Here is a 25,567-nt window from a genome sequence, read left to right as displayed (position 1 = left end):
CCTACGTGGAGACTTTCATCTTCAAACTCCTGCTAGCTAAGAAAGCTGTCTTCATATCAACCTAAATGATTTCACGATTCTCAGTCCTATAGTAATACCATGCAAATAATAACAAGAAGTCACATGCAACCTCTGACTCTAGGTTTTAAACTCATTCCTGGCTACTAGAAGCAACACAGGGTGCTCACAGCAGCCCTGGGGACAGGACTAGGCAGCCTGGGTTTCCACAAAGTGCATGTCATTGGTGAGTAATACCGTATCATCAGGCAGGATTTCCAGCACAAGCACTCCAGTTTGCCAGAGAGAAGTCTTTGAGGGCTGGCCAGCTGAGCACAAGCCATTAACTGACTGTGCACAAGCACGTTGTCTTTTTCTAGATTTTCTCCATGTACCTACAGATCTTCACCTCACCAGAATGAGAAGCACAGTCCCCCAAAATGAAAGCAGCGGAGGAGGGTGTTATGCTATGTTTGCTCCATAGCAATCTTATTTCACAGCAGATATACTGCTTTGATGTACAGCCTGGGGTGCAGCACTCTCTTTATTCAGAGCCATATTTAAACCAAAAATGAGTTCAGTACCAAAACACGCCTCTAGGAAGAGGAGCATTATCAATAAAGCTCTTGAGAGCCCAGTAGTTAACTCTTTTTTCACTAGAAGCTGGCCAAGACCCTAAAACTACTACAACCAATCCTGAGAGAACTTCAGGACACATACCAAGGCATGCATTAATATACTGCAGTTGGAATCAAATTCAGAACGAGCCAACAGCTGGCAGAACAGTCCCATTCGCCAGTCCCCACGGCTTCAAGGTTTAAGCACACACTGAAAATAGACACAAGACTTGGGAAGAGTTTGGAAGAACTGGCTCGAAACACTACGGCAGACACCGACCGGCTGGCGTAGGAACAGCGCACCCGGCCGTGGATGCTCGCAGGACCCGCAACCATCCCTAGGGCAGGGCCGCCGCCCCGGCACACACGCCGCTCAGCCGAGGCCGCCTCCTCCCCCGTCCAGGGAAAGCGGCCGCGTGCTTCGGCATCGCGCAGGCGTCATGCGGCTCCGTGCGCACCTCCGGGGTAGCTGTTAGACCGACAGATCCTGCTCTACCCGCACCCATACATATATATATCTATATCGCGAAGCCCGGAGCCGCGCTGCCGCTCGCGGCACCGGCTGGACGCGAGCCATCCGCTCACGCCACGCAAGTTCCCGTCCCGCTTCTCCGCTCCCGCCCGGCCGCCCCGCTCCTTCGGGAGCCCCGCGCTGCCGGACCTCCGCCCGCGGGACGCGGCCACAACACGGCAGCCCCGCCCCGGTTCCGCGTCTCCGCACCGGGAGGCCGCTTCCCGAGACACCCCGGGACCTCCCGGCCAGGCCGACCCAACCGACGGCCGCGACAGCCACGAGGAGCCGCGGTCCCTCCGCAGCCCAACCCAGATCAACGCCGGCCGAAGCGCGAGGTGCGCGCAGCCACCGCCGGGAGGGCCGTGCCGGGCGGCTCCGGCAGCCCGTCGCCCCGCCGTACACGGAGCCCTACCAGGCTCCCCGTGAGGCTCCATGACGGCCCCAGCTCCTCCGCCGTCTCCCCGCCGCGGGGCACCGCTCTCCCGCCGCCGCCTTCCCCCTCGGCCGCCGCTGCTGCCGGCGGAGGCGCCACCCGCCCTGGCGAGGCGGGGCGGGATCGCGTCACTGAGGCGGCCCTCCTGCCCGGCCCGGTCCCGCCAGGTGAGGGCGGCCCCGGCGGTGGTTCAGAGCGCTCAGCCGCCCGCTGGAGGGCCGTGAGGGGAATGTGAGCGCCGCCAGGGGATAAGACGTCGAGACTGAAGTTTAAACGCTGAAAAATAAGATTTGAACACCAGCTGCTTACGGTCGTGCCGGAGGAGGCCCGACGTCTGCCTGTCCACCTGGCTTGGGACTGCTCACTGACCGACTGCCCCAGGAGCCACGGCCCTGAGGTGCCCGTGCCTGATGGGCCACCCACGGGCAGCTGAAGCACAGACCCTGCCTCACAGAATTATCAAGGTTGGTCTGAGATCAGTAAATCCAGCCATCAGCCCATCCCCTCCTTGCCCACTAATGATGCTGTATCTCCATGTTTCTTGTACATCTCCAGGGATGATGGCTTCACCACCTCCCTGGGCAGCCCATTCCAGCACCTGACCACAGTTTCCAAGAGTAAATTCTTCCTAACATCCAACCTGAACATCCCTAGCACAACTTAAGGGCATCACCCCTCATCCTATCCCTGTAACCTAGGAGAAGTAGCTGACCCCCACCCCACTACAGCATCCTTTCACAGAGTTAAAGAGAGCAATAATATCTCCTCTCAGCCTCCTCCACAATAAACAGCCCCAACTCCTTCAGCTGCTCTTGGTAAGGCCTGTGCTCCACATCCTTCACAGTTCATTGCCTTTCTCTGGAAATGCTCCAAGGCTTCGATGTCTTTCTTGTAGTGAGGGGTCCAAAACTGAGCGCAGTACTTGAGGTGCAGCCTCACCAGTGCTGAGCACAGAGAGACAATCACTTCCCTGCTTCTTCTGACTATGCTGTGTCTGATAGAAACAAACCAGGTTGCTGTTGGCCTTCTCAACCACCTGGGCACACCGCTGGCTCACATTCAGCCAAGCATCAAACAATACACTCAGGTCCATTTCCTCTACACAGTCTTCCAGCCACTCTGCCCCAAGCCTGTAGCATTTTGTAGGGTTGTTGTGACCAAAGTGTTATGACCCAGCACTTAGTTTTGTTAAAGTTCATACAATTAGCCTCAGTCCATCAACACCTCTGTGGGGCCTTCCTACCCTCAAGCAGATGAACATTTCTTTCCCCACTTGGTGACATCTGCAGACTTAGTGAGTGTATTCAGTCCCCTCATCCAAATTATATCCCTGCCTCTTCTCACGCAAAGCACAACCTAGCCAGCTCCCATCTCGAAAAGATACTAAAGGTGGCATTATTAACTTGTAGTGGATAAGTTCTGTGTATCTTTTGGCCACAGCACTGTTAATCCAACATTAGGAGTCCTAAGGCTGGATTTATTGGCTTGTCAACCCAAGGCCAAGCTCCTCCAGCTGTGGTTCTTTTTCTTCCTTCAAGTCCTTATCTAGTGTTTTTCTCTCCAGTGTTGTGTGTCTGTACAGTGCTTGCACACCTCAAGTGGTATGCTCATCATGCAGCACTGGGTTGTCTGCTTATTGGAACAACCCACACAGGCTGAGTAAGGAGACAGGAAAAGCTCCTTCTGCTTAACAGTGTGAGCAGTTACACAGGTACGGCATCTGCAGCAACCTTTTATGTTATGCTGCAAGCTGCCTTCAGTGGTTCCACCTTCTAGTTATTATGCATTTGCTGCCAAAGCATAGGTGCACTCACAAATTGCACCAAGTTGCTGAAATTAAACTACAGTTTTATTTTAGCTTCTGAGATTCATTCCCTTGTGGGGCTTGCTAGCACAACAGGCAAACCTGAGCCCCATGGCTGCGTTACGGAGAATCAAATAGCTGAAAACAGACCATGAAGTGCCTGTCCTACCTACAGCCTGTGTTCTTCCTGCAAAAATAACACCAACCACAGAGAATTTTTCATTATGCAGTTTGAAAAGCAGGAGACTATCAGGAACATTAAGCTACCAAACATATCTTTTGCTCCATCCTTTTCAAATCCCCAGGCCTTGATATCTATCATTGTTTGTTTGAAAGGTCGATGTGCACACAGAACCAGCAGCAAGGCATGCCTGGCATGGCTCTTTGTGAATAGCCAGATTGTCCCTGACGTGTAGCATGCAGTCACATGGGGAAGCAGAGCACAATGGAGAGTCAGGAGGTGCCAATTCAGGATGTCCTTGCTTCAGATAACAAACAGCATCAAATCCAGGTACTTTTTAGTGCACAAGGCAGTTAAAGACTTAAGCTTTTGCTAGAATAAAGGGACACTTGCTTATGTCCTAGCATATATACAGTCACAGCAGGAGGCCAGTGGTGCCATAAAAATAGCAAGTAGATAAAACAAGGTATAAATACACAGGGATATACTTTTATCTCATAGCACAGCAAGTAATTTAAGCATGGTTCTCAACAGAGAAAGCTCATCCTGCATATCTGTTACGACTGTTAAAAAAAATACTTTTTTCAAATATCTGTACAAGTAATCTTTTCTTAAAATATTTTTTCCCCATGGCATGCCACTTGAAGCCCCAGGCTTCCCCACTGAGCAGCTGCTATTTCCTACAGGATCTATTTCACAGAGGAAGCCATCAAGAGTATTACAATTTGCATCCCTTCACTTTGCAGCTGCTTCACCCTAGCAGCACCAAATGCCTGCCAGGAGCCAACCTGCATAGCAGGGAAGCTGTCAGCATCTGTTCAGTGCTTGAGGGACTAGGAATACTTAGCCAACATATCCAAAAAAGCATGAGCTAGCAAGTGAGGACATACATGCTATCCTGAGAGCTGGGCACAGCTGACAGAAGTCTGGCACTGAGCAAACAGCAGTGCCTCACCCACAGCCGCCCTACTTAGGACTGTCCTCTTCAGCCTAGGTGCAACCTACAGGTGCACCAATTTTTGCTGAATTACAAGTTTAGCAATTGTCCAATTCACCCAGCAGTTGGGTTTTCTCAGCACCTGCAGCCTATTCAAAGGGCAGAAATGGCTACCTGCAGATCTCAGCCAGTTCACATCCCTAGTTGTCTTTTCCAGAATGGCTTTAGATGCAAGAAGGACACTCAAACCCATCTCCAAATATGATAACATAGTTCCTTTTTACACAGTCCTGTGTACATAGAGATGGAATTGTTTTAACAAGTATCTGTAACTGGTGCCTATTAAAAATAGTACGACTGTTGCCTAAGGCTCCAATTATGACCCCAGATTACAAACAAACTCAAAAGCCTGAGCCTTCCCTGAAGGCACTGTTGTCCTTACAAAGGAGAAGTGTGAAGGGCAATGGGAGCAGCAGTGTACTGAGCTACTATGCTTTGTGCCTTGACTTCTTGTTTCCTCCAGGCAGCTAGATCCCATACAGGTGCCACTTGTGCAGGAGCATATGAGCAGCAGCAAAGCCAGAAGCAGCTCCTGGGGCAGCTGTACACCAGGCTTCATTGCACAGCCATGGGGCTGCAGTCAGGCTGCATCTCCTGCTGTAGAGTCAGTTCCTGGTTTTAATATTCACAGTAACATCTGATCTAGGGCAAGTATAACAAGAAAAGCAGTCAGAAGTGCCAAAAAGTCAAGGTTTCAGAGAATTAATACATGTAAGTTCACTCAATCCGGATTTAAGACAACCAATTATTTTCCAAAGATGCTGCTGTATTTTTTTTGTCTCTTCAGCTCCATCACGGATGTGATTACCTCCAAATAAGCCATCCTGTGTACAAAGAGCTGAGTCCAATGACGAGCTGCACTATTTTAAGGTAGCTGTTATGCTGATGCACTGCCATGAACAAGCATGGTTGTGCAACCAAGCTACCAAGAGGGCTGAGTCCTAGCATATTTCTGACCTGCATCTGTAGACACACTTTGGCAATGCAGCACAGAGTTGTGTGAATGTTGCAGAATGGTCCCTTCAGTTGCCAGATCAAGAATCAGGTACAAATGAACGAAACCCACAGAGCCTCAACATCTAAGCAATACAGAATGCTAAAGAAATCTGTCCTGAATGCCTTCCCTTTCTGAAGCTCTAGTACTTCACTTGGCACCAAACAAGCCCTCCTTTCATTCAGAGCCTTGAGTCATCTTCTGGAAGAAATCTGTCTTAAGGAACACATCCAAGTTTTTATTTCAAAACGTGGCAAAAGAGCACAGTCAGCTTGTCTCCTTCATAAGGCAGTGCCTAGAGGGATTTAATTACCCAAACAGAAGGATTTCGTTAACATAATCTTAAATGGAAGACGAGTACATACTGAACTATAAGTATTATGGGCAAATAAAAGCTACAGATACTCAGTGAAACTGTACTTGCCATATCCTAAGTGATTATGACTTGGGTATTAGGGGAAGAAAACCAGACAAGCAAGCAGTTTCTCTCCTACTACCTTCTTGCCCAGATATCTCACCAATCACACCCCAAAAGCACTTACTAGATCAAAGTCATCACCTACAGAGGAGCATAGATCAAGTCAGAAATCCTTTGCAGTGTGTCCCATCTCAGGTAGTTTTAGAATTCCATCTGCCCAATTGACTTTATTGTCAAGAACAGACACTTCACACGTGAGTGCCTTTTTAAAGTCTATACTGTTTTTTTTTAAAAAAATCTTATTTACATCCTGCCAAAAGCCTTTGGTGGAAAATAAACCTCTCAAACCTCATAGCATCTACAGGTCAACTTCAGGATCCTCTATACATAACTGGGGTGGATAAATTCCTGGTGGAATTCTACAAATGCCATAGGCTCCATCTCACCAGAAGTGCTGTGACTTGCTGAAAATAGCTGCAGATGCCTTTCCATTTCTTTAAAAGAACAAATGTTTTTTTAAGTCCAAGGTCACTTTTGCAAACGGGAGTTAAACTGAGTTGCTCAGATACTCGAGAAGAAAGTTACCCTGTGGTCCTGGTCGTTGGCTATCAGCACAGCCAGGGCAGGGCTGGTAGCTGAAGACCTCCATGTTCTTTTGGAGGCATCTCTGAAAGCCAGTCAGAGTGGAGCACTGCTCCACACCCCCAGTATTATGCAATAGTTACTTTGATGTAGCATAGTTCTGGAACAAATCCTTACAGGAGCCCAGCCTTCCATCAACAGAGGTGCTTCTTGACACCCATCTGCTTGAAACCCGTTTCCTGTAACCGATCCAACCGGGTGCATGCAAAACACCATTAGCTGAGAACTCAAACCTCCCCCCCGTAGTAGCGTTTGACACCCACTCTATGCAGCAGCCAGCAAGCATGCAATAAATAGACACGAGGGAAGGGAGGAAGAGCAAAGATAAATAAATGCTATTAAAAATAAATAACGCTTGCGTTAAATGAGCGGCAGTGTCGCTAGAGGGAGCGCCTGAGCCTCTGTGGGTGCAGGAATTCACCCACCAGATGATTTGTGGTCTCCTGGTTAAGGAATGGTACAGGCGCGCCTAATTTATTTAACAGCCCAAAACCACTAACGGGGCTTATTTCACATGCAAAACAGATTGGCATAGATATACACACAGATACAAGAATGCTATGACCTTTATCACATGAAAGAATAATATAATCCAATTAAGTTGGTGCTAATATCACTATCTGCTTTGCCAGTTACCAAAACTCACGCTGCCTTTAAGTTCAAGGTCACTTTTGCAAACGGGAATTAAATTGAATTGCTCAGATACTCGAGAAGAAAGTTACCCTGTGGTCCTGGTCGTTGGCTATCAGCACAGCCAGGGCAGGGCTGGTAGCTGAAGACTTCCGTGTTCTTTTTGGAGGCATCTCTGAAAGCCAGTCAGAGTGGAGCACTGCTCCACACCCCCAGTATTATGCAATAGTTACTTTGATGTAGCATAGTTCTGGAACAAATCCTTACAGGAGCCCAGCCTTCCATCAACAGAGGTGCTTCATGACACCCACCTGCACTTTGCACTGCTTTGGTATCACAGCTTCCTTTAATAATATTTGCCCCTGAGCTGTTTCCAGATGTGATGAGTATCTTGCTGGTAGAAACACAGTACTTTCTTTGCACACGTATTACCATCTGCAACAAGCACCTTTATTGCTGTAGCAAATATATTGTAGCCTAAGCTTTTGTTAAAATACATCTCTGTCAGCTAACTGCTGGCAGTCATAAGTATGACATTCCAGAACAGGAGCTAACTGCAACATTTCCAACTTCTAAAAACTGATACAAGGAATAAAAGGAGGTCATGTCTTCAGTAGCTCATTATTGGACTATTGTTAAGGCTGCAGTGCTGTACAATTACAGTGGTAATTAAGAGCCAGAGGATCTAGGGTTGTTTTTCCAAATGTAGTTAATGTCCAGCATATTCCTATGAGATAGCCAGGTATTGCCAGGTCTATTTTACTGCTGGTAAATCAAGACTAAAAAGCTTATTTGTAATTTGCTAAAAGCAGACAAGAAACAGAAAATAACAATTGGAATTCAAGTAAAAGCTTACAAGGACAGGAAAGTAATAATTAAAAAGGCCCAATTAACAAGAACTACTGCAAAATGTTTATGAATGTTATGAGGAGAAAAAGACTATAGCAGGAGCCTGCTCACTAGCATAATGCAAGCCATAGAAATTCAGTCTTTACGCTCCTTCGGTAAATGTTTTTTCCTTGCTTATTTTGTAAATAAACAGCATCTACTCTTTTTAAGAGAGACAATTTTCACTTTGAGATTCTAAGCACTTTGCTGTTGTCATTGTTAAGGCTAGCCAACACTATATGAAAATACAAGCAACAAATCAGGCTGTAAACACTAAGATTAAAGATTCATTTACCTCATAAATGTTTTACCAGCAGCACTGCTGCTTCCTGCCACCAGCACCAGGCAGGAGACACTTCCATCACAGTCTCTCTTAGAAATATGCTTCCAACATGAGATACACAAATACCTATGGTTTGTCTCATCCAGTTTTTCCTACAGATTGCTGGAAAAACAGCTCTGCTTGGTCTCCTGATGGTACCTTATAGCTCCTACCTGCTCTCACAAAGCTCATTTTGAAATTCCTTGCAAAATCCAGTCTCAAAACTTCCCCTTCACAAATAGATTTCAGGAAGAACAAAACACAACAAGCAAACCTCCTCCCTTCCTTTCCTACCATTTATCTATTTGTTCAAAAGCAGCCTGGAGATCACCTGATATCTCAACAAACCCAAACTTCTATGAGAAGGTCTCAGAAAATGGGTCACCCACTTCCCTGTTCAAAAGCAAATGAAACACAGCTTGATTATGCAAAGTGAACCACCTGGCATCCCCTGCCTGAATAGCTATCATTTTTTTCCTCATCAGAGAAAATCTCAGCAGTTGTTTTGTTTGAAGAGCCTGTCTATTTCTGCCTGAGTGGTACATCAGCCCGTGTGCTAAATGCAAACGTGATGGCGTTCTTATCTGCCCTTGTGACTGTGGAGGCTTCGTGCATGGTAACATTGCTGGCTGCATACCTGCAGTCACCTGCCTGGAAGCCGAAAGCAGCACTGAACCCCACTTACAGAGGCACTCTGCCCCCTGCAGCACCAGCTGGGCCACCTATGGATGTGTAACATCTCCATTCCGAATTTGCATCTCTCAGTTATTCCTTTCAGTTCCACATGTGATTGCTTCACGCTTTGATAACCCTATAAAATCAGTCCTCTCCACAGCAGCAGCTCTCTGGATCCACAAATAAGCACCAACTGGGAAAATATCTGAGAAACCCGTGTGTCTCAAATCTCCCCCTACTCACCTGGAACTGTATTTCTAACAATTCACGTTTTTCATTTCCATTACTTTACTAGGTAAACAATCTGTGTTTCTGGTATAAATCCAGTTGACAGACTTGATGCTCACTAATGATCCTGTTCCCTTTATGACTGTAAAAGTCACTGAGCATGCTGCCAACAAGGTGGCTTTCTTATGCAGTTCTGAGAGAGAGGCACTTCATGATGTTAGTGTAACCTCACTACAGAATATTGTTTGGAAGTGCTGGAAGATAAATAATGCAGAGCTCCTTGCAAAGCTCCTGGAGCTTAGTGCAGCAGGGGATGGAGCTACATGCTGGGTTTGTTCAACTTTGGCTTTCCTGTGTAATCCAGCCCTTCATATTCACATCCAGTCTCAGTGTGCACACTTGTTTGCCCCCTCTTCTGCACTTCTATGGCAGGACCAAGCGCTGCTGGGTTAGACCATGCAAGTATATGTGGGCTCAGAGTGGAATGAACTGAGGGCCAATGTTTATTTGTTCTGCAAAGTCCTAGTGGTTTTGATTATGGTGTTTGGTTATGGGATCTCTGTTTATTTAATCAAGTCTTTGCTGCAGGTTTACAAAGAATATTTTGGTTTTCTCTGGAGGAGAAAAACATCTAAACAGTGTTGTTGCTCGGGCTGTAGCCATTGCTTTCCTACCATGGTGAAGAACTGATATTTGCAGCTGTTCTTTCTGAACAGTGAAATCTATGTTTTTATTTCCCTTATTGTGACAGCACACACTAGTGTCCCTAGTGTGCTTTCCACTTCATATATTATCTACTAATGTCAACATGAAACCGTCTAGAGCAAAGTCAGTGGTTTCTTTTCAGCTCTTATATATTTTATTCTCTGATGTTTATACATAAAACAAATTAGGAATGTGTTGCTGTCTCTCTTGCTAATTTCAGCATAAAGAGAAAATATCACAGATAACACAAATAACTCCTGTTGTCTATGCCATGATAAAGTCAGAGTCAGCTGGCTGGTCTGAAGCTTTTACTGCTATCAATACAGAAAACGGGAGATGAATCAGACTGCCCATTTAACATGTGCCTTGAAGAACTTGAAGACATGCTGTGTATTGTTTCAGCTTACCAAAAGAGTAGTAATAAAGAGGTTTATTTAATTGTGAAAGAGCAATTAACTTTTGAGGTTGAGTTTCCTGCTCCTGTGAAGAAGCTTGGCTGTATACAGCTTATCTCTTTCAAACTACAGTCTCCAAGTGCCTTGCAGTATTAAATATGCCAGCTAAAGCCCTAAGTAATAAATAAGGTGTGGGGAAGATGGACCTTTTAGCAAAGCATCTTCTGTCTTTAAGTAGTCATTTATTTCATATTAAATAGAATGTATATTTCTCTTCCCCACTCCCCAAAAAGAACAATCTTAAAAAAGAAGATCTCAGCTGATAAATACTCCACCTATTTACATGCTCCTCCTGCCTGCAGTGGGGAATGCAACAGGAGGAGGTGTACATGCTTATGAAGACCACTTATGCACAGTTCCCTCAGCTTTTACTTGCCTAATTGCTTGGCTTTTCAGACACTCTGCTTATGCAGCAATGACAGAGTCACAGGGGAAGTGGGCAGCCCTTAAAAGGGCTACACATACATTCATCAGCACTCAGGAGCATGTTGGCACCTCCCAGGTGGTGTTCTCAGCCTTTCCCCAGGAGCACATCCAGGCACTGGGCAATGGATGCTTAACAGGTCAGTGGCAGCAGGTTCCCATCTCACTGCTCCATATTTCTGGCTTGCAGCCTGCCTTACCATGTGCAGACCACATGGATTTAATTGCAGAGCAGAGCAGGAGGAAATGACAACAAATCAGTGAACATTACATTTCTTTATTTGCCTTTTCTTCTTCAGGACTAAAAATACTGAAAGGAATTGGGAAGAATGTACCCTACTGCAGCCTTAGTATAACTGTATGTGCTCAAGAAGTGGACAGTGCAGAGGGGCCAAGCCCACATGCTTACCCTAAACAGCCTCTTTCTTATTGCTACCACTGAAGACAAGAGAAAACCTTTGAAATCACAAAAATGGCTGGGAAATGGTGTTTGGTAGCATTCTGATTCTTTTCAGTTTCTTTTCAGATCCAGAAGCTTGAGGGAACGCTCTGACCATCTCCTTAGACACAACTCTGCCTCCTGACTAATTTTAGCAACACTGTGCTATCCTCATCTAGATTGTACATAGTAAAGCCAAAACTGATTAATTGACTCTACCCCATAAAGAAAAGGAAAAAAAGAAAAGAGTTAAGTAGCATATGTGAACAAAAATAAGGAGCAAGTAGGATTTAGTGGGACTCCTGCTCCCATTGCTGAACATCATGAGTCCCTGAACCAATGTGGGTACGCCTATGTGAGACTGGGTTTGAGCAGCGATTCTGATGTCCTATATATCCTCATACAAAAGGAGATTTCATTGTTTTTCATGAGGTACACCTACAGTTGGACATATCCAAGTGATCTTTGCTTAATGCATCACAACTGGGTTTAACACAACAGGTCAACGTCAGAGCATTTCCTCAGATGAGATTTGGAGTTTTAATATTTGTTTAGCACCTGCTGTGCCCATCTAGAAGGTAACACCGTTCCTGTAAGCTCTGAGCCTTGCTTAGTGTCCCCCTGAACCAGAGGACTGGGTGTGATGTACAGGGCCTCGCTGCTGTCTCAGCCCCCGTGAAGGCAGATGTGTACATGTGTGCCACTGCTTCACCAAAGGCTCATTATGTGATGCTGTGGGACAGCTGAATAATACTTCTAATAAAAACATAGCTCTGTCTTCAGCCTGCTGCCTGTTGTTCAGAACATGCTTTATCCTTGTCAGGAAGCTGTCAAAGGCTGGCAGCAGTGCTGAAGGGAAGTTCCAGTGCCATGGCCCTGCTCAGCCTGGAGGTCACCTCACCAGCCCCTGGTGCTGGGGCAGACTGGGGTGAGGCAGAGATGGAGCTGAGCCAGGTGAGGTCTGCACCATGGTACCACAGCCCATGGAAGTGCCTCTCTCCCAGTAGAGGGCCTCAGCTCAGTCAGCCATGCTCCACAGGGCAAAGCACCCTATGCCATGGCAAGTAAGCCTGATTTTTCCATCCCCACAAAGCAGTGCTATTGCTGCCACCTTCTCCTGATGTCCTTGGATAGCTAGTAGTCCAAAGAGAACTGTATCTCATTAGTATAAATGAGAATTTTTCTGAATCTTCAGCAGGGTATTTGCTGAGTGACTTTGGGATAAAAGGAGATAGAAAAGGATAAAAGGAGAAAGAAAGAGTATTTTCCAGACTAAAACAGGGATTAGGAGAAGACAGGTTTAGATAAGTAACTCAAAAGAGCCTTCTAATAAACTGCTCACTCCTCTTTGCAGAGAACATGAAAACCAAGGGGGTTGTCTCCGTATATTAAAGAAGTCCATCTAGAAAAGCTGGTTACTCTCAGTAGAAGAATCAGAAAATAAATGTTACTACTACTGTTGCTCCCCATACTAAGCTCAGTGTCATCTTGCCTGGAATGTGTGGAGGAGTGAAGGAATGGCTGCACATGACAGTTGTGGGGCCAGATCCAGAAGCCCTTGTACATGCTGTACATGGGAATGCATAATGACCAGGCTCTGCTATCCTGTTCATTTACCCAAATTGCCAAAAACCTCTGACTGATGCAGCTGCTTTCATTTTATTAGTTTTACAGTATGTGCTGGCATAAATGTTTGTGATGCTCTGTGGCCCAAAATCCTGTTTTGGGGATTTTCTAGGCTGGATTCTAGTGGGGATGAGAAACAGTAATCAAGAAGGCAACAGGCACATGAATGGACAGAAAGCAGACAGATGACCCAGTTGGAGTATTAAATATACTATTTTTTCTGTGCTAACGTTATTATTTGAATACTGGCAATTTGCAAGGGAGAGGCTGTAAGTTATAAATGAGATGGAGCCTTGGTTAGGTCTGTAGAATGGAGAACATAACGAATGTGCAGAACCAGCCAGGAAAATCCTGCACCAGAATTTACCACTGACATTTTGCAGGGCTCCTCACTGCAGTGGAGCTTCCTCCTCCTCCCAATGAACACCACCGAAATGGGAACCCATGGAGGCCAACCACTCCAGTCAGAGATAAAAAGGAATCTGTAATCTGTTATCTGCCTTGAGGGTGGGAAGAGACACTTGTGGAGACCTGAAGCTACTGGCAAGCAGATTCTCAGCCATGTCATGCTGGAGATCTTCTGGGATTTCTGCAAAGGACAACAGGCAAGGCCACGGGAGGCAGGGTGTGAAGCATGCAAGGGAGACGTTCCAGTAACCACTGTCAGAGCCTTTGAACCTGAAAGGATTGAATGCTCAGGGCTCTTTTTAAGATGTAGTGGTGGACATGGTTCAAACTAGAACTGGAGATAAAGAAAACCAAGGATGGCTTTCCTTCTCTCATTCCCCTCATTCCTGAGCTGGTAAAAGCTCAAGGCTGAACTCTGCTGTTCAACATTCAGATCCTCCAGGGATCTCATGTCTGTTTAAGTCAAGGCAGATATTTAATCCATACTGGATTTTTACATGACGTAGGAAGAAACAACTAAGTTTTAGCTGTAGCGTAATACAGCTCAGGAATGTTCCAGGAATATAATATATCATGTATCTGAAAAGTCACACATGATCAATGAGAGAGCATCTGGCCATATAGCTTTCAGCATTCACAGAATTAGACCTGTATTTCTAGGAGAAAAGTTAAGAAAAAAAAATATGACCATCAACCATTTTAATTTCATGTCTGACTAAAATTCCTGTGGAAAGGTACAGTTTGAGCTTTTCTTATTTCAACTCTCATACGTTGGTCACTCAGAGCATCCTGGTTTTCTGTCTTCTCCCAGAGCAGATGCTATTCTAGCCCACGCCAAGAAAAAATGGTTCTGAAGAGAGGATAGAGGTAGAGCAGAAAGCAAAGCTATTATAGGTAATGTTGTTGTAGGTGCTGCTGCTTGACTCACTTCTCCAAAACCTTTCAGAGCTAATCTGACCAGGAGTCTGAATTTGACATCTTCCACTTTGGGCATTCTGAATACCTTTGGATACCTTATATCAGGCAGCAATAAGCTAAGATTTCTTCCTCATACTGCCAGAAAGTGAACTGAAGTGAGATGGAGATAGATCACAAGGAGAATATTCCAGGGACTAAATGCCAGGCTACCAGCTCTTCAACTGAAGGTACCCGAAAGAAGAAGACATGCCAAGCATTACTAATGTGTAGCAATGTTTTCAAGGCACAGAAAGGAAGTGACTGTGGGGATCCCTCATTTTACTTGACCTAAATACATGTATATTCATTCTTTGAATATTTCATGCTGCTCTGGCTTGTAGCATGCATTCCACTTCTGTGCCCTGGTTTGAATGCTTAATTTTGTATGTAGTTTCCTACGGTCTCAAGAAAAGTTGTTTTTTTTTTTTAAAAAAAAAAAAAGAAAACAGAAAATCACAAAGAAAAAAAGCTGTCAAAAAATGAGTAAAATTGGCATTTTCACCCATAGCATCTGAGGCCACAGAAGGGATGGTGAAAAATGTGCCTGCAGGGCAAAGTTCTGCACAGAACTCTCTCCTGCCCACGGCACACCATTTTTCATTTAAAGCTCTGAGAATTATGCACTGTGGAGCTCCACTTGGTTAATTTATTAGCCCTCACATTAATCCTGCTTGTAAATCATGGTAACAGGCAAGAACATAGCAAAAGGTGTAGACTGCTCTGCCCTAGCAAGGAAACAGAGTTACAATAGAAGGTTCAAACATGAAGAAATCTTTATAAGTCAGTTTAAAATATTCCCACATTTTCTATGTTAAGGTATCCCATCAAAACCCACCAGCAGTCAGTCTTTCATCGACAAGGCAGATGCTCCTGTGTACGAAATAGAGGGAAATATTGATAAAGAAACTTTTTTCAGTATCAAGGCTCCCAGAATTTCTCAGGATGAGATAGAAAAAAGTAGTTCAGAATTAAAATAAATAAATTAATGGGACAGCCACTTTTAAGCAACAACTTTGAGTCAAAAAGAGAAAAATTTGTTCTCTTTTTCTTGGAATATCTCCATTCTGTATTGGTATGCACAATGATGAAGCTTTCCCTTGGCCATTTTGCACACAAACAGGCAGAAGTCAGCATCTCCATTGGGATTTTCACATCTTCCTCAGTTATGCTTCTGCTATAGATGAGCTGGCTCACTCACTTGGACTTGTCTCTTCCCACTGGCAGAACAGAGCTATCATGACCTGCTTGTGATCAAAACATTGAACTGGGTGATGTCTAAAGCCAAACAAGACAAATTAAATCACGAATCATTTACACTAAAAAGATAAAACGGGTAGTACAATGAGTGAGGAAAATGCCCAAACCTGCAAAAAAGTCCTGACGGACTCATGGTGAGCAGCCATCTACTGAATTTGCCAGCTTCAGTCAAGTGTAGCAATGCTTTTGTCTACCCATAGGGACATCATCCTGCATATCCACAAGGCTCTCTGCCTGATTTGATGAAGATCAAAAAGAAATCTCAGGTTGTACTGTATGCACAAAGGAAATATTCCACAGTGGTGCCAATCAATAAATGATGAATTGCTTTGGGCACATCCCGGTCATAACAACCAGCTGCTCTGATAGGAAGATTTTGCTTTAGAGAAAGCTATATGGGATCCATACAGAAAAGAGGATGGGGAGGAATGTGTATAGTGGAGAGCAAAAGTGATCACAGATCTCAGCACTGCCCAGAAAGGGAGACAAAATTTGGGAGGGACAGAGATTAAGTGAAAATTAAAACACAGAGAAGTGGGCTTGTTAGGTATCCCCTGGAATGGATCTCAGAAGAAAAAGGGGAGGCTGGTGGAAAGAGAAAAATAAAAGAACCCAAGTCTTGGCTCACTTTGATCCATTGGCAGGTGCAGTAATCTGGTTGTGAGTCAGAATTCAATGTTTGTCTGGTGTCAGACTATGACGTTAATTGTTGGTTTTAAAAGAGAAAAGATAAATGTTTGTATCTGATGATAGTGATGATGATGGTAAAGACTGCCTGCAGGCTAATCATTCTTTGGGTGGGAGGGAGGGGAGTATATCAATGAGTAAACTGCAGCATATTGGTCAAAAGTACCTGAAATTAAGGTTTATTTCTGGGCTCTGTGTACTACATACACAACAATTTGACTGTCCTGTGCAGTGTGCTAGAATTCCTAAGCCTAATGTTTTTAAAATCCCTTACTTCATCATTACTAAAATCTCACTCCAGTGCTACTAATTTAATAATTTGCTTGTGTGTTGCTGGATGCAGACATTGCCTTCTGTCAGAATAACTTCCAGCTCTTCCTCCTGCCTGGTGGCAGACAGTAAGAGGATGACCCAGCAGTCACTGACTCAGCTGGGCTGAAAAATGAGGAGTTGGCGCTGCCCGGTGTTCCCCTGCCTCCATTTGCAGATGTTTGGAGCAACAGTAGCATCCAGTGGTCAGACTGTTAATTACATGGCTTTGCACGCTGGCAGCCTCTTCTGACTGCATTCTCCTTTGCAGTAACAAAGCTGGTGAGAGAAAGCCCTGAAAATTGAGGATCATACTCACAAGATTAAACTTGTGAGTGGTAAGATTAACACATCAGTCTTGCTTAAAGGCTAGTGTGCTTCTTTTCTGCTCATGTCAAGTGTGAGTAGAATAACCTGTTATGCTAGATTTGGATTTGCAGAACTGAAGGTTGAGCCCAGACACAGCTCAAGGCAACTGGACTGTGTTGTTCAATATCTAGCAGGTGGTAGTTATGATTGGACAGTTAAGGCTGGATTTTTTTTCCCTGGAACTGCAGTGAAGTCCAGGGGAGCTGGGTCCCCCAGCACTACCAGCCTTGTGCTGCTTGGCTGTGGCTCTGCACATCTGCTCCACGACCTCGAGGTTACCTGGCCTGGCAGGGGCAGTTAATGGTTCTCCAAAGCCCATTAATGTCTCTGTGCTCCAATGCAAACATTAGCAGAGTTGGAGTGGGGCCTGCAGCAAGGGCTGCCGTGCTTCCTTTTCTCTCCTCTTTTAACTGATGGGATGTCCAGGACAGGAATCTTACAGCTCTCACACAAAGCTTGGCCCAAGTGCTGGAGAGAGGAATTGCTCCTTGACATCTGTCCTCTCATCTTTATCTCCTCCCAAAAGTACTATGAAGTCATCGGGTTCGGGTTCCTTTCAGTTTTGAAGTCATTTCCTTCAGGTTCCTACTAACTGACATGAAATGAGGCATCTCCGTGAACAACAGCCATTCAGGAAGGAACTTCTTACTGCTTCCTGGGGACCATGCTGGGAATTTTCTCCTCCTGTGTGCAGTATTGCAACGGGCACTGGATAATGCTGAACCCTGTGTGCCATGGGCTCACTTGAGATGTTCAGTGGATGGATGGCACAGGCACACCTGCCTCTGGAACAAGCTGAAGCCTTTCTTCTACCCAGCCTCCCTTTCCGACCAGGGGCTGTGGCATTTTCATACCAATAAGAAATCACAGGAACAGGTTTCCCAGAGAGGTGGTGGATGCCCCATCCATGGAGGCATTCAAGGTCAGGCTGGACAGAGCTCTGAGCAACCTGATCTAGAAGTAGATATTCCTGTTCATTGCAGGGGAGTTGGACCAGATGGTCTTGAAAGGTCCCTTCCAACTCAAACGATTTTCTATGATTCACTAGCAGACAGCTACAGGCAAGGCAGATCTCCATGCTGAATTGCTGTCAGGGCCATAAATGCTCTTCTTTTCAGGTGGCTTCTCCGCATTGGTGGGGATAGGGATGCTTGGTGAATTTTTAGAAGTTTTGATGTCTCTTGTAAAAAAGATTGACCACACAGAACACGACATGGGCTGCAGATGGTGCATGCCATTTGAGCATGTACAGGATTACAAATACTAAGCATTGGGGTGCAAGGCCAAGGTAAATTCATGCCTCATAAAAAGCTGTTCTGTAAACATTTTGTGGATTCAACATGGGAAACCCAAACTGTTGCAAAAAAATATATAGCTGAAAACATTCCCGAGCTTACAAAAATGCTATTTCAATATCACTGAATTCACCCATTAAAAGAGCAGACAGCAGTAAGTGCGCAAGAACTGGAAACACATACAGCTGTGGAAAGAGAGACTTGAATTTGTGGACAGAAGTGATTTACATCAAAATAGCAGGTGTTTGGGAGAGGTCTCAGAACTACTACAAGCAGCTTTTTCTCTTTGCCACTGTTGAGGGACCTTGTGCCCATAACAGGTCTGAGGAGTAACAGGAGCTGGCAATGCTAAGACTCACATCACATCCTGTCTGGAAACTGTGTCCCCAGGACACTGCACAGACCTACCTGCAGGACCCTGAAATCAGGGAGTCCTTCTCAGGTGTCTCTCTTGGGTTTCCTGGTAAAGCAGAGGTCACTGCCACAAGCATCTACTGCTAACAGGGCTGCATGCAAGCTGCCTGCTGCTTGGCATAACGTTTCTGCCCAGCTGCAGCTATGGTGGTTCTGAGGAAATGGGATGGGATGATGAATTAAGCAGGATGAGCAAAGGGGGCCTGGGACACATCTAGGTGAGAGCTGCTAAGGAATGCCTGAAAACTAGTGTTAAATATTCTGAGATCACTTTAGAGAGAACTTTTCTTTAGAGCTTTCCAATTACTTAGGTTGGAAAAGACGCTTGAGATTATCAGGTCTAACCACCACTCAACAAGTTCAGCCTTTAAATCACATCCCACGGCATCACATCCACACTTCTATTGTCTCTTACACACACCAGCACTTCCCTGGGCAACCTGCCCCAATACCTCACCACCCTCCTAATGGCCAATCTATACCTCTCCCAGTGCAACTTAAGGCTGTTTTCAGCAGAGTGTGTTTTCAAGAGAAAACAAAATATCTTCCTAAGCTTTGTGTAAACAGAACTAACCTTGACTTCCTACGCTGATTTCCCAGGCAGTTCCCAGCACCATCAAGTAGCACAATTCACAGCTCTTTTGTCTGCAAACACATCTCAAGGCCGTTTGAGCAGATTGAGGTGTGGGTGTTGGGGCTGATCTGTTCTGTACTTCCCAGCTGGTCCCGTCCTGCTCTCTGCCCATGACCTCCCACTTGTATGTGTGATAGAGCCCAGTTCCACACCGCTGTCCCGCACCAAACCCTGTTTCTGGTCAGCCAGTGCTGTTGGAGCTTTGCAGCACCGCTGGGAGTCATTCCAGGTACCTGCAGATAAAGCCAGAACAGCCCCCTACTGCCAACTAATAGAAGGAAACTTCTATTCAAAATACTGTGGTTCATGGGTGCTGAACAAAACGTTTTCACTTTCCCCACTACAAAGTTATTCCTAGAGTAGCAACAAAATCTCTCACCAAGTGTCGGATCCCACAGACAGTTGGGCACGCACATGTTGGAACACACCGCTAAATATGAGAGTCCCTGACCCGGAACGAAGTGTGTGTGAAGATAAGCCCCGGGCCTGCAGGTGGAGCAGCAGAACCATTGCACAACAGCAGAGCAGTTCCTACACCTCCACATTCCTGCACAAAGTAAATACAGCTGCAGTCCTCTGAAACCAGGGGCAGCTGCAGCTTGGTAGGGAATACGGTACAACTGATGCTAGAGAAAGAAGAGTCGATGAGGAGAAACACCAGCTGCAAGTATTAAAGATACTTTCCTGAAATAGATTCTTTGAGTAGAAGCCTTGAAAGTAACATTTTATGTATACTTCTGCTTTTTGTAAAGAAGGGATGGAGATGAAGGTCAAAAGATGAAACCTTGGCAATGACAGATGTGCAGAGCACAGACATAAGCACACTTGGCAGCAGCCACTGCTGGCTGGCAGCATGCAGAGAGCTGCTGAAGTTCCTGTTGGAGCCATTGCCATCAGCTCCCTCTTTTCAGAGTGCCCAGCCTCAGTAGAACGAAAGGCTGTCTACTCATCCATCCCAAAAGTAGGAAAAGCTGAATCATGGCAACGTATCGTAGATGACAAATGACAGGAATTCTTTGATTTCCATTCCCCTTTTTATTTCCTAATTTCTGAAATAGGCAGCTCTGTCCCACAGTCATTTAAAGTCTGTATTTTTTGTTCAGATGTTCTGAGCACTTCCCTGTCCCCACCCCTTCACTGAGCCACAGAGCTGAGAACCGAGATGAGCAGGGGACGGGATGTTGTAATACTTGCAGGACGTTCTGTCTGTTTCTTTAAAAAGAATCATCCAGACTGCACGTCTTTAACATTTTATTATGTTTTATGAACCTTATGCCCTTTCTAAGGCTTGTCCTCGCTTGCTTAGCAGTGCAGAACCATGCTCCTCACTGCAGGGCGAGGTGTCTGCATCTGCACTGCAGAGCTACCCCACAGCCAAGCCAGAATGGGCCTTGCGTACCAAACCCAGACTGTGGGAGCTTTCAGTCTACACTACCAGGAAACAGGCTGCCTGTTACTTCAATCCATAGCTCACCGGCATCTCCAAGAGCACCATTAGGCTTTATCATCCCAGCCAGTGCTGAAGAAAGGCGTGCCTGACCGTCCCATGCTCAGCCCCAGGTAAGAATGCCCCGTGCATTTTCCTGGAGCAGTGTTCTCAGCTGCAGGCTCAGTGTCAGATGTAGCCCAAGGCTGGCTGCAGCAGGGGCCTGCAGGGTGCTGCCTATCTCTCAGCCAGCAGTACAGCAGCACTGTATTTCAGCCCAGTGCAGCCCCCTCACTTTGAAGGCTCTGGAGGCACCTGAACGCTGAGATGAAGCGAAAGGCAGAATTTGGCACAGGGATCTATTTTTGCTCCCATTCCTTTCCAAGAATGTAATCTGTTAGATTATATCAAGCATTTCCTTCTGAATAAACAAACTGCAGCATATTTTCCTTTTGCTCCAAGTGTACAATTTAATTACCACAGAAGAGGGTTTGGCAGCTCCAGCTGAAGGCAGCCCCCCAAGCAAACAAGTGAGCAGATAAAACCCACGGTGCACCTCAGAAGGCTGTCTTTATGCACCTATGGCCTGATTTGGTGATGAAGCTTAAATGCGTGAATACTCTGTGGTTAGCAGTCATACACTCATAAATCACTGTGTATAACCAAAGTGCAGCAGGAGAGCAGCTTCAAAAGACCTGCTGAAAGGCCACCACACAGGGCTGAGACTGAGGTACACCTGGATTGGTAGCTGCATTAGGAGAATATCGGCGCTGTCTGAGAGGCTGGGATGTTTCCAGGCTCATATGTTTTGGTTTTTTTTTTTCCCAAAGATCAGATGTAGATAAAGGCGTTTTTTTACTCTGAGTAATTCTTTGAAGCCAACAATAATTGTTTTGCATTTTTAGAATTCTGTAGAATGTGTTCCAACACCCAGTGTTTTCTTTGCAGCTCAGCCTCCAGGAATCATCTGGTTATGAAGAATCCCAAATTTTGCTATACATTAAAATTTTGAAGTTCTCCTTCACATATGAGAAAACCTGAAAATGTGAAGTCTCAACTACATTTTCTGATCTAGCTGTGCATGCCCCTTTTCACTGCAGGTGAGTTAGACTAGATGACCTTCAAATGTTCCTTCTAACTCCAAAGATTCTATGATTCCATGATTCCATGAAAAAAATTAAATTCCATAGTCAGATAAGGACCCATTATCTCCTTTATGTACTGATGTTGGGAGGAAAACCTGCAGGTCTGGCTATTCACCTGTAGTGTATTTGAACTTAAAGCTTAATTGATTCTGTCTGAGAATTGATTTTCCACTTTTCCAACAGAGGAACCTAATCAAAATAATAAAAATAAGAAGCACGTTTCACAGTGTGATAAAGGAAAACACACAGACCATTTAAATGTGTGCTGAAGAGACCAGGATTTGTATTCCTAAGTGCTGAACAACATTCAGGAGCAGTAATAACTCATGATAGGAGACCATATTCTAAGTTTTCTAATCAGACATTGTCTGGAAAGTCTCTGTAGCAGCTTTGGCTCAGCCCTGCACACAGCAGGCTCAGCAGCACTCTGCCCACGTTGGAAAAAGGCAACCACTCAGCACTGGCTGCAATCACTGTCTTTTTCCTCACTTGGTTACCTGGAATAAAAGGTCTTAAAATGATGGTAGTGGGTTTCACTTAAGGCTTCGCTTTGGTTTAATTGTTCCAATTGATGTGGTTGTGTTGCATGGGTAAGACCAGTTGTTTTGTAAAATAGCTAAAAGACAACAACCACGACAAAATGACCGTGCACTCTTCATGGCACCATGCAGCAGCACAGGAGAAAAGAAGGAATTGATTTTGTTAGATTCAAAATGCTGAGGCAGAATTGATACCATCGAGCAGCAGCTACACGGACAAGTAACACGAGCTGCTCTACTGCTCGAGACAGTCATGGCTTTACAACGCTGGCCTGCAGATGAAAGGAAAATTAGGAAGAGAACAGAGCTGAGATTCTGTTCCTTTGAAAGGCTTCCAGTAAAGGCGACTCCCTAATTTTGCCTGCCAGAGATAAGAGAACGTTTAGTGAACAAATTAACTCGCCCTTCCCATGGAAAACAGCGCAGTGCCAGAGCTCCAGGCCCGGCTGCAGAGCCCTCCTCCAGCACTGCCCGGCTGCAGGGAGGCGGCGGCGAGGTCAAACGCACCCACAGATGGAGGGGAGATGGGAGGAGGAGGAGGAATGTGTGCAGTGGAAAGCAGCTCTTGTCCTTCCCGTGTCCTTTCTGTGCTTCCTTTCACCCCCAATCAGTCACCTGACAATAATTTCCCTACATGATTTTTGAAAAATAAGTGATAATTTTTATTATAGCATTTGCAACAACTGGAAGAAAAAATGGCCTCGGTATGCAGAGCATTCCCTGAGGCTGGGCTCTCCAGCTCTGTCACCTCACAGAGGTGCTAAAAAGGCACCGGTGCCCCTGAGCTCCCAGCTGTGCTTTTCTGTTGCCTTTCGGTCTGCAGAAATTGAGTTGCACTCCATCTACAGCAGTGGAGACCTATTTTTTTTTTTTTTTTTTACCCTTTGCCTCCTTAGAAAGCCAAAAGAATCCTATAATTAGGTTGGATGGGGCCCTGGGCAGCCTGGCCTAGTATTAGATACGGAGGTTGGCAGCCCTGCCTGTGGCAGGGGGATTGGAGTATCATGATTCTTGAGGTCCTTTCCAACCCAAGCCATTCTATGATTCTATGCTTAGTCATCCTAAAGGCCATGCCAAAGGGGGGTTTGATATTCTCTGCAGCTTGAAGGAAATGAGATTTTATTAAACTGAAAGTGCTAAAATCATCCAGCTTAATCATTCTACCTACATTTTCTTTGTTCACAAGATTCTCAAGTGCAGGTTAAAGATTTCTAGTGATGATGCTCACCCTAGGAATAAGCAGGCTCTCACCCCTGTACTCCAAATGCCCAATAAACACATCCAGCAATAGTGAGATTCTGTTTCCACCTGGGATGCTGTGGCCCATGTATTCTGTCAGAGCCAGCATAGCACAGCACGCCTGAGAGGTCAAGAGGTGCTGCACTGTAGCAGGACTTTCAGAATGGGCACAAACCTTAAAAAGGAGACTGGCTGTCTCAGAAAAGAACTCATGAGAAAAGCTGCTCCTCTCCCTTGTCTGACTTTTTGTCTCCACCAGCAGCATCTCAGCTCCAATTATTTTTCTTCTTAACAACACCCTTTCCTTGAGCATTTATTTCTAAAACCACATCTTTGCAAACAAAGCCCTCAGTTTCTCTGTATTTCATATTTGATGTTCAGCCTGGCCCTGCCATCCTATTGCATTCCTGAGGATTTTAATCTCCTGTTTCCCAGAAGCAGCAGGGTCTGGCTCTGCAGCCTTCGCTGTGGTGTGAGGAGTCAGTCGTCTTCCTGTCCGCACCACCAGTGCACTGAAGTACAGCTTTTGCACTGCTTAAAGGAAAGGTCTCACACAGCAAACCACAGGACTAACTTAAATTCATTGTCTGTTTGTAGACCTAGCCTACAGTCAAGATTCTATACCTGTTCCCTTTAGCGTTCAAGCTCTGAAGATCTCCACACGTACTGCAAACCACCTGCAGTAAGAGGAATATGGTGTTAATCAGTGCCCACTGCCCAGCTTTCCTGGAATTGTGGCTGTATGTGGTTTGACTTCACAGGTAATATCTCAGCACAGCTGCAGTTTCACCACTACTCTGTTGCTGTCAGCTCTGTTAGTCTCCAGTCCCATGTGTACTGCTGATCACGTTTTTGTCATGTTTCTCTCTGCTTTTCCATCCCCATCTCCCTGTGATCCATTTCAAAGCTGGCAAATCCTTTAGAAGTCATCCTATTCAGAGCAGTGGATTCCCTGCAGAAATCAGAGGAGGCAGATAAAGCAGAAGAGTCAGTTATAGTCCAAACCTTGCTAAGCCACAGTGCACTCAGGCTTTAAAAAGATGGGGTTTGATGTGAGATGTAGCTGAGAGTTGACTTGCCAGGCCCCAGGGCTTCTGAGTAACCAGAGCTGCAGCGGAGTCTGTATTTTCCATGAGAACCTCCCCACCACTTCCAGCATTCTGAAGCTGAATAAATCCTCTCAGAAGTCGATATTTGCAGAGGCTTTAGGCTTGCTTCACACAATGCTTTATCTTTATTTCCCAGTGTGGGATTTGTCTTCTGCGTGTTTGTGCAATATTTCAACGGCTTTGGCTTCCAGGTGCCCAAAGTGCCACTGATGGGCACAACAATTCTTATTAGAAAGCCTTACCTGTTTGCTTTCTACTTCTGACCTTCACATCTGCTGTTATTTGGTCCCAGCAACTGAAAGTGGGTTTTCTATAATATGGGTCAGAACAAAAGGACAGATCCCTCCTTTCTGCTTGGGTTCAAACCATGACTTTGAATGACCACGTAAAACCCCAGTAATGTCCCTTTAATAGCATAACTCCAATGTCAGAACATATTATATGTCCACTAGTGAGCCTACCTCATATAGAGAGAGCACCTAAGCTTTGCAGCCAACCTCTTTGCTTGCAAGGCACTGTACAGTGAGCCCTTCAGCTCCTCTATCATCAGCATAAAGTTCTCCAGCCTTATCCAGCAAAGCTGGAGCTGGACCAGAGAATATGCAGTGATCTACACTGTTCCCTAACTGACCTGGTATAAATGACAAAGAAATACTAAAGAGCTTTAAGCTGCTTATTCTTTGTTCTTCTTCATCAGAACCCCATCAGAACCCCTGATACTGCTGTGCCCCGCTTGCCAGAGATAGGGCTGAGGAATGGGGAAACCCAGCGCTAGGGGACTTCAGCTACTG

The 25,567-nt window shown here is 45.5% G+C and overlaps 1 protein-coding gene and 1 long non-coding RNA gene across 3 annotated transcripts in view; one reads left to right on the top strand and one right to left on the bottom strand.

Annotated features, from left to right (window-relative positions):
• TPD52 (tumor protein D52) overlaps positions 1-6,600 on the bottom strand; it is a 113,702-nt gene extending 107,102 nt beyond the window's left edge. The window contains exon 1 of one of the 2 annotated variants that reach the window (XM_042835214.1): positions 6,541-6,600. Coding sequence is in view for 1 of the 2 variants with exons in the window: in XM_042835207.1 (XP_042691141.1) it covers positions 1,541-1,562 (22 nt within the window). In the remaining variant the exon portion in view is untranslated. Of the gene's footprint in view, positions 1-1,540; positions 1,626-6,540 lie in introns of those variants that run through there. The other variant, XM_042835207.1, reaches the window with a different exon arrangement.
• A 14,011-nt stretch (positions 6,601-20,611) lies between these two features.
• On the top strand, positions 20,612-24,422 carry LOC122155107. The gene is made up of 3 exons (XR_006167144.1): positions 20,612-20,878; positions 21,693-21,844; positions 24,305-24,422. It is a non-coding gene; the product is annotated as an uncharacterized LOC122155107 (long non-coding RNA).
• Positions 24,423-25,567: the final 1,145 nt, after the last annotated feature.

The sequence above is a fragment of the Centrocercus urophasianus genome, unplaced genomic scaffold (genome assembly GCF_019232065.1).
Source record: "Centrocercus urophasianus isolate 14NV4802_14NV808 unplaced genomic scaffold, USGS_Curo_1.0 seq_11, whole genome shotgun sequence".
In the NCBI taxonomy this organism is placed as follows: Eukaryota; Metazoa; Chordata; class Aves; order Galliformes; family Phasianidae; genus Centrocercus; species Centrocercus urophasianus.
Note: the sequence above shows the minus strand (reverse complement) of the source record. Positions and strands in the feature narration are given on the sequence as shown.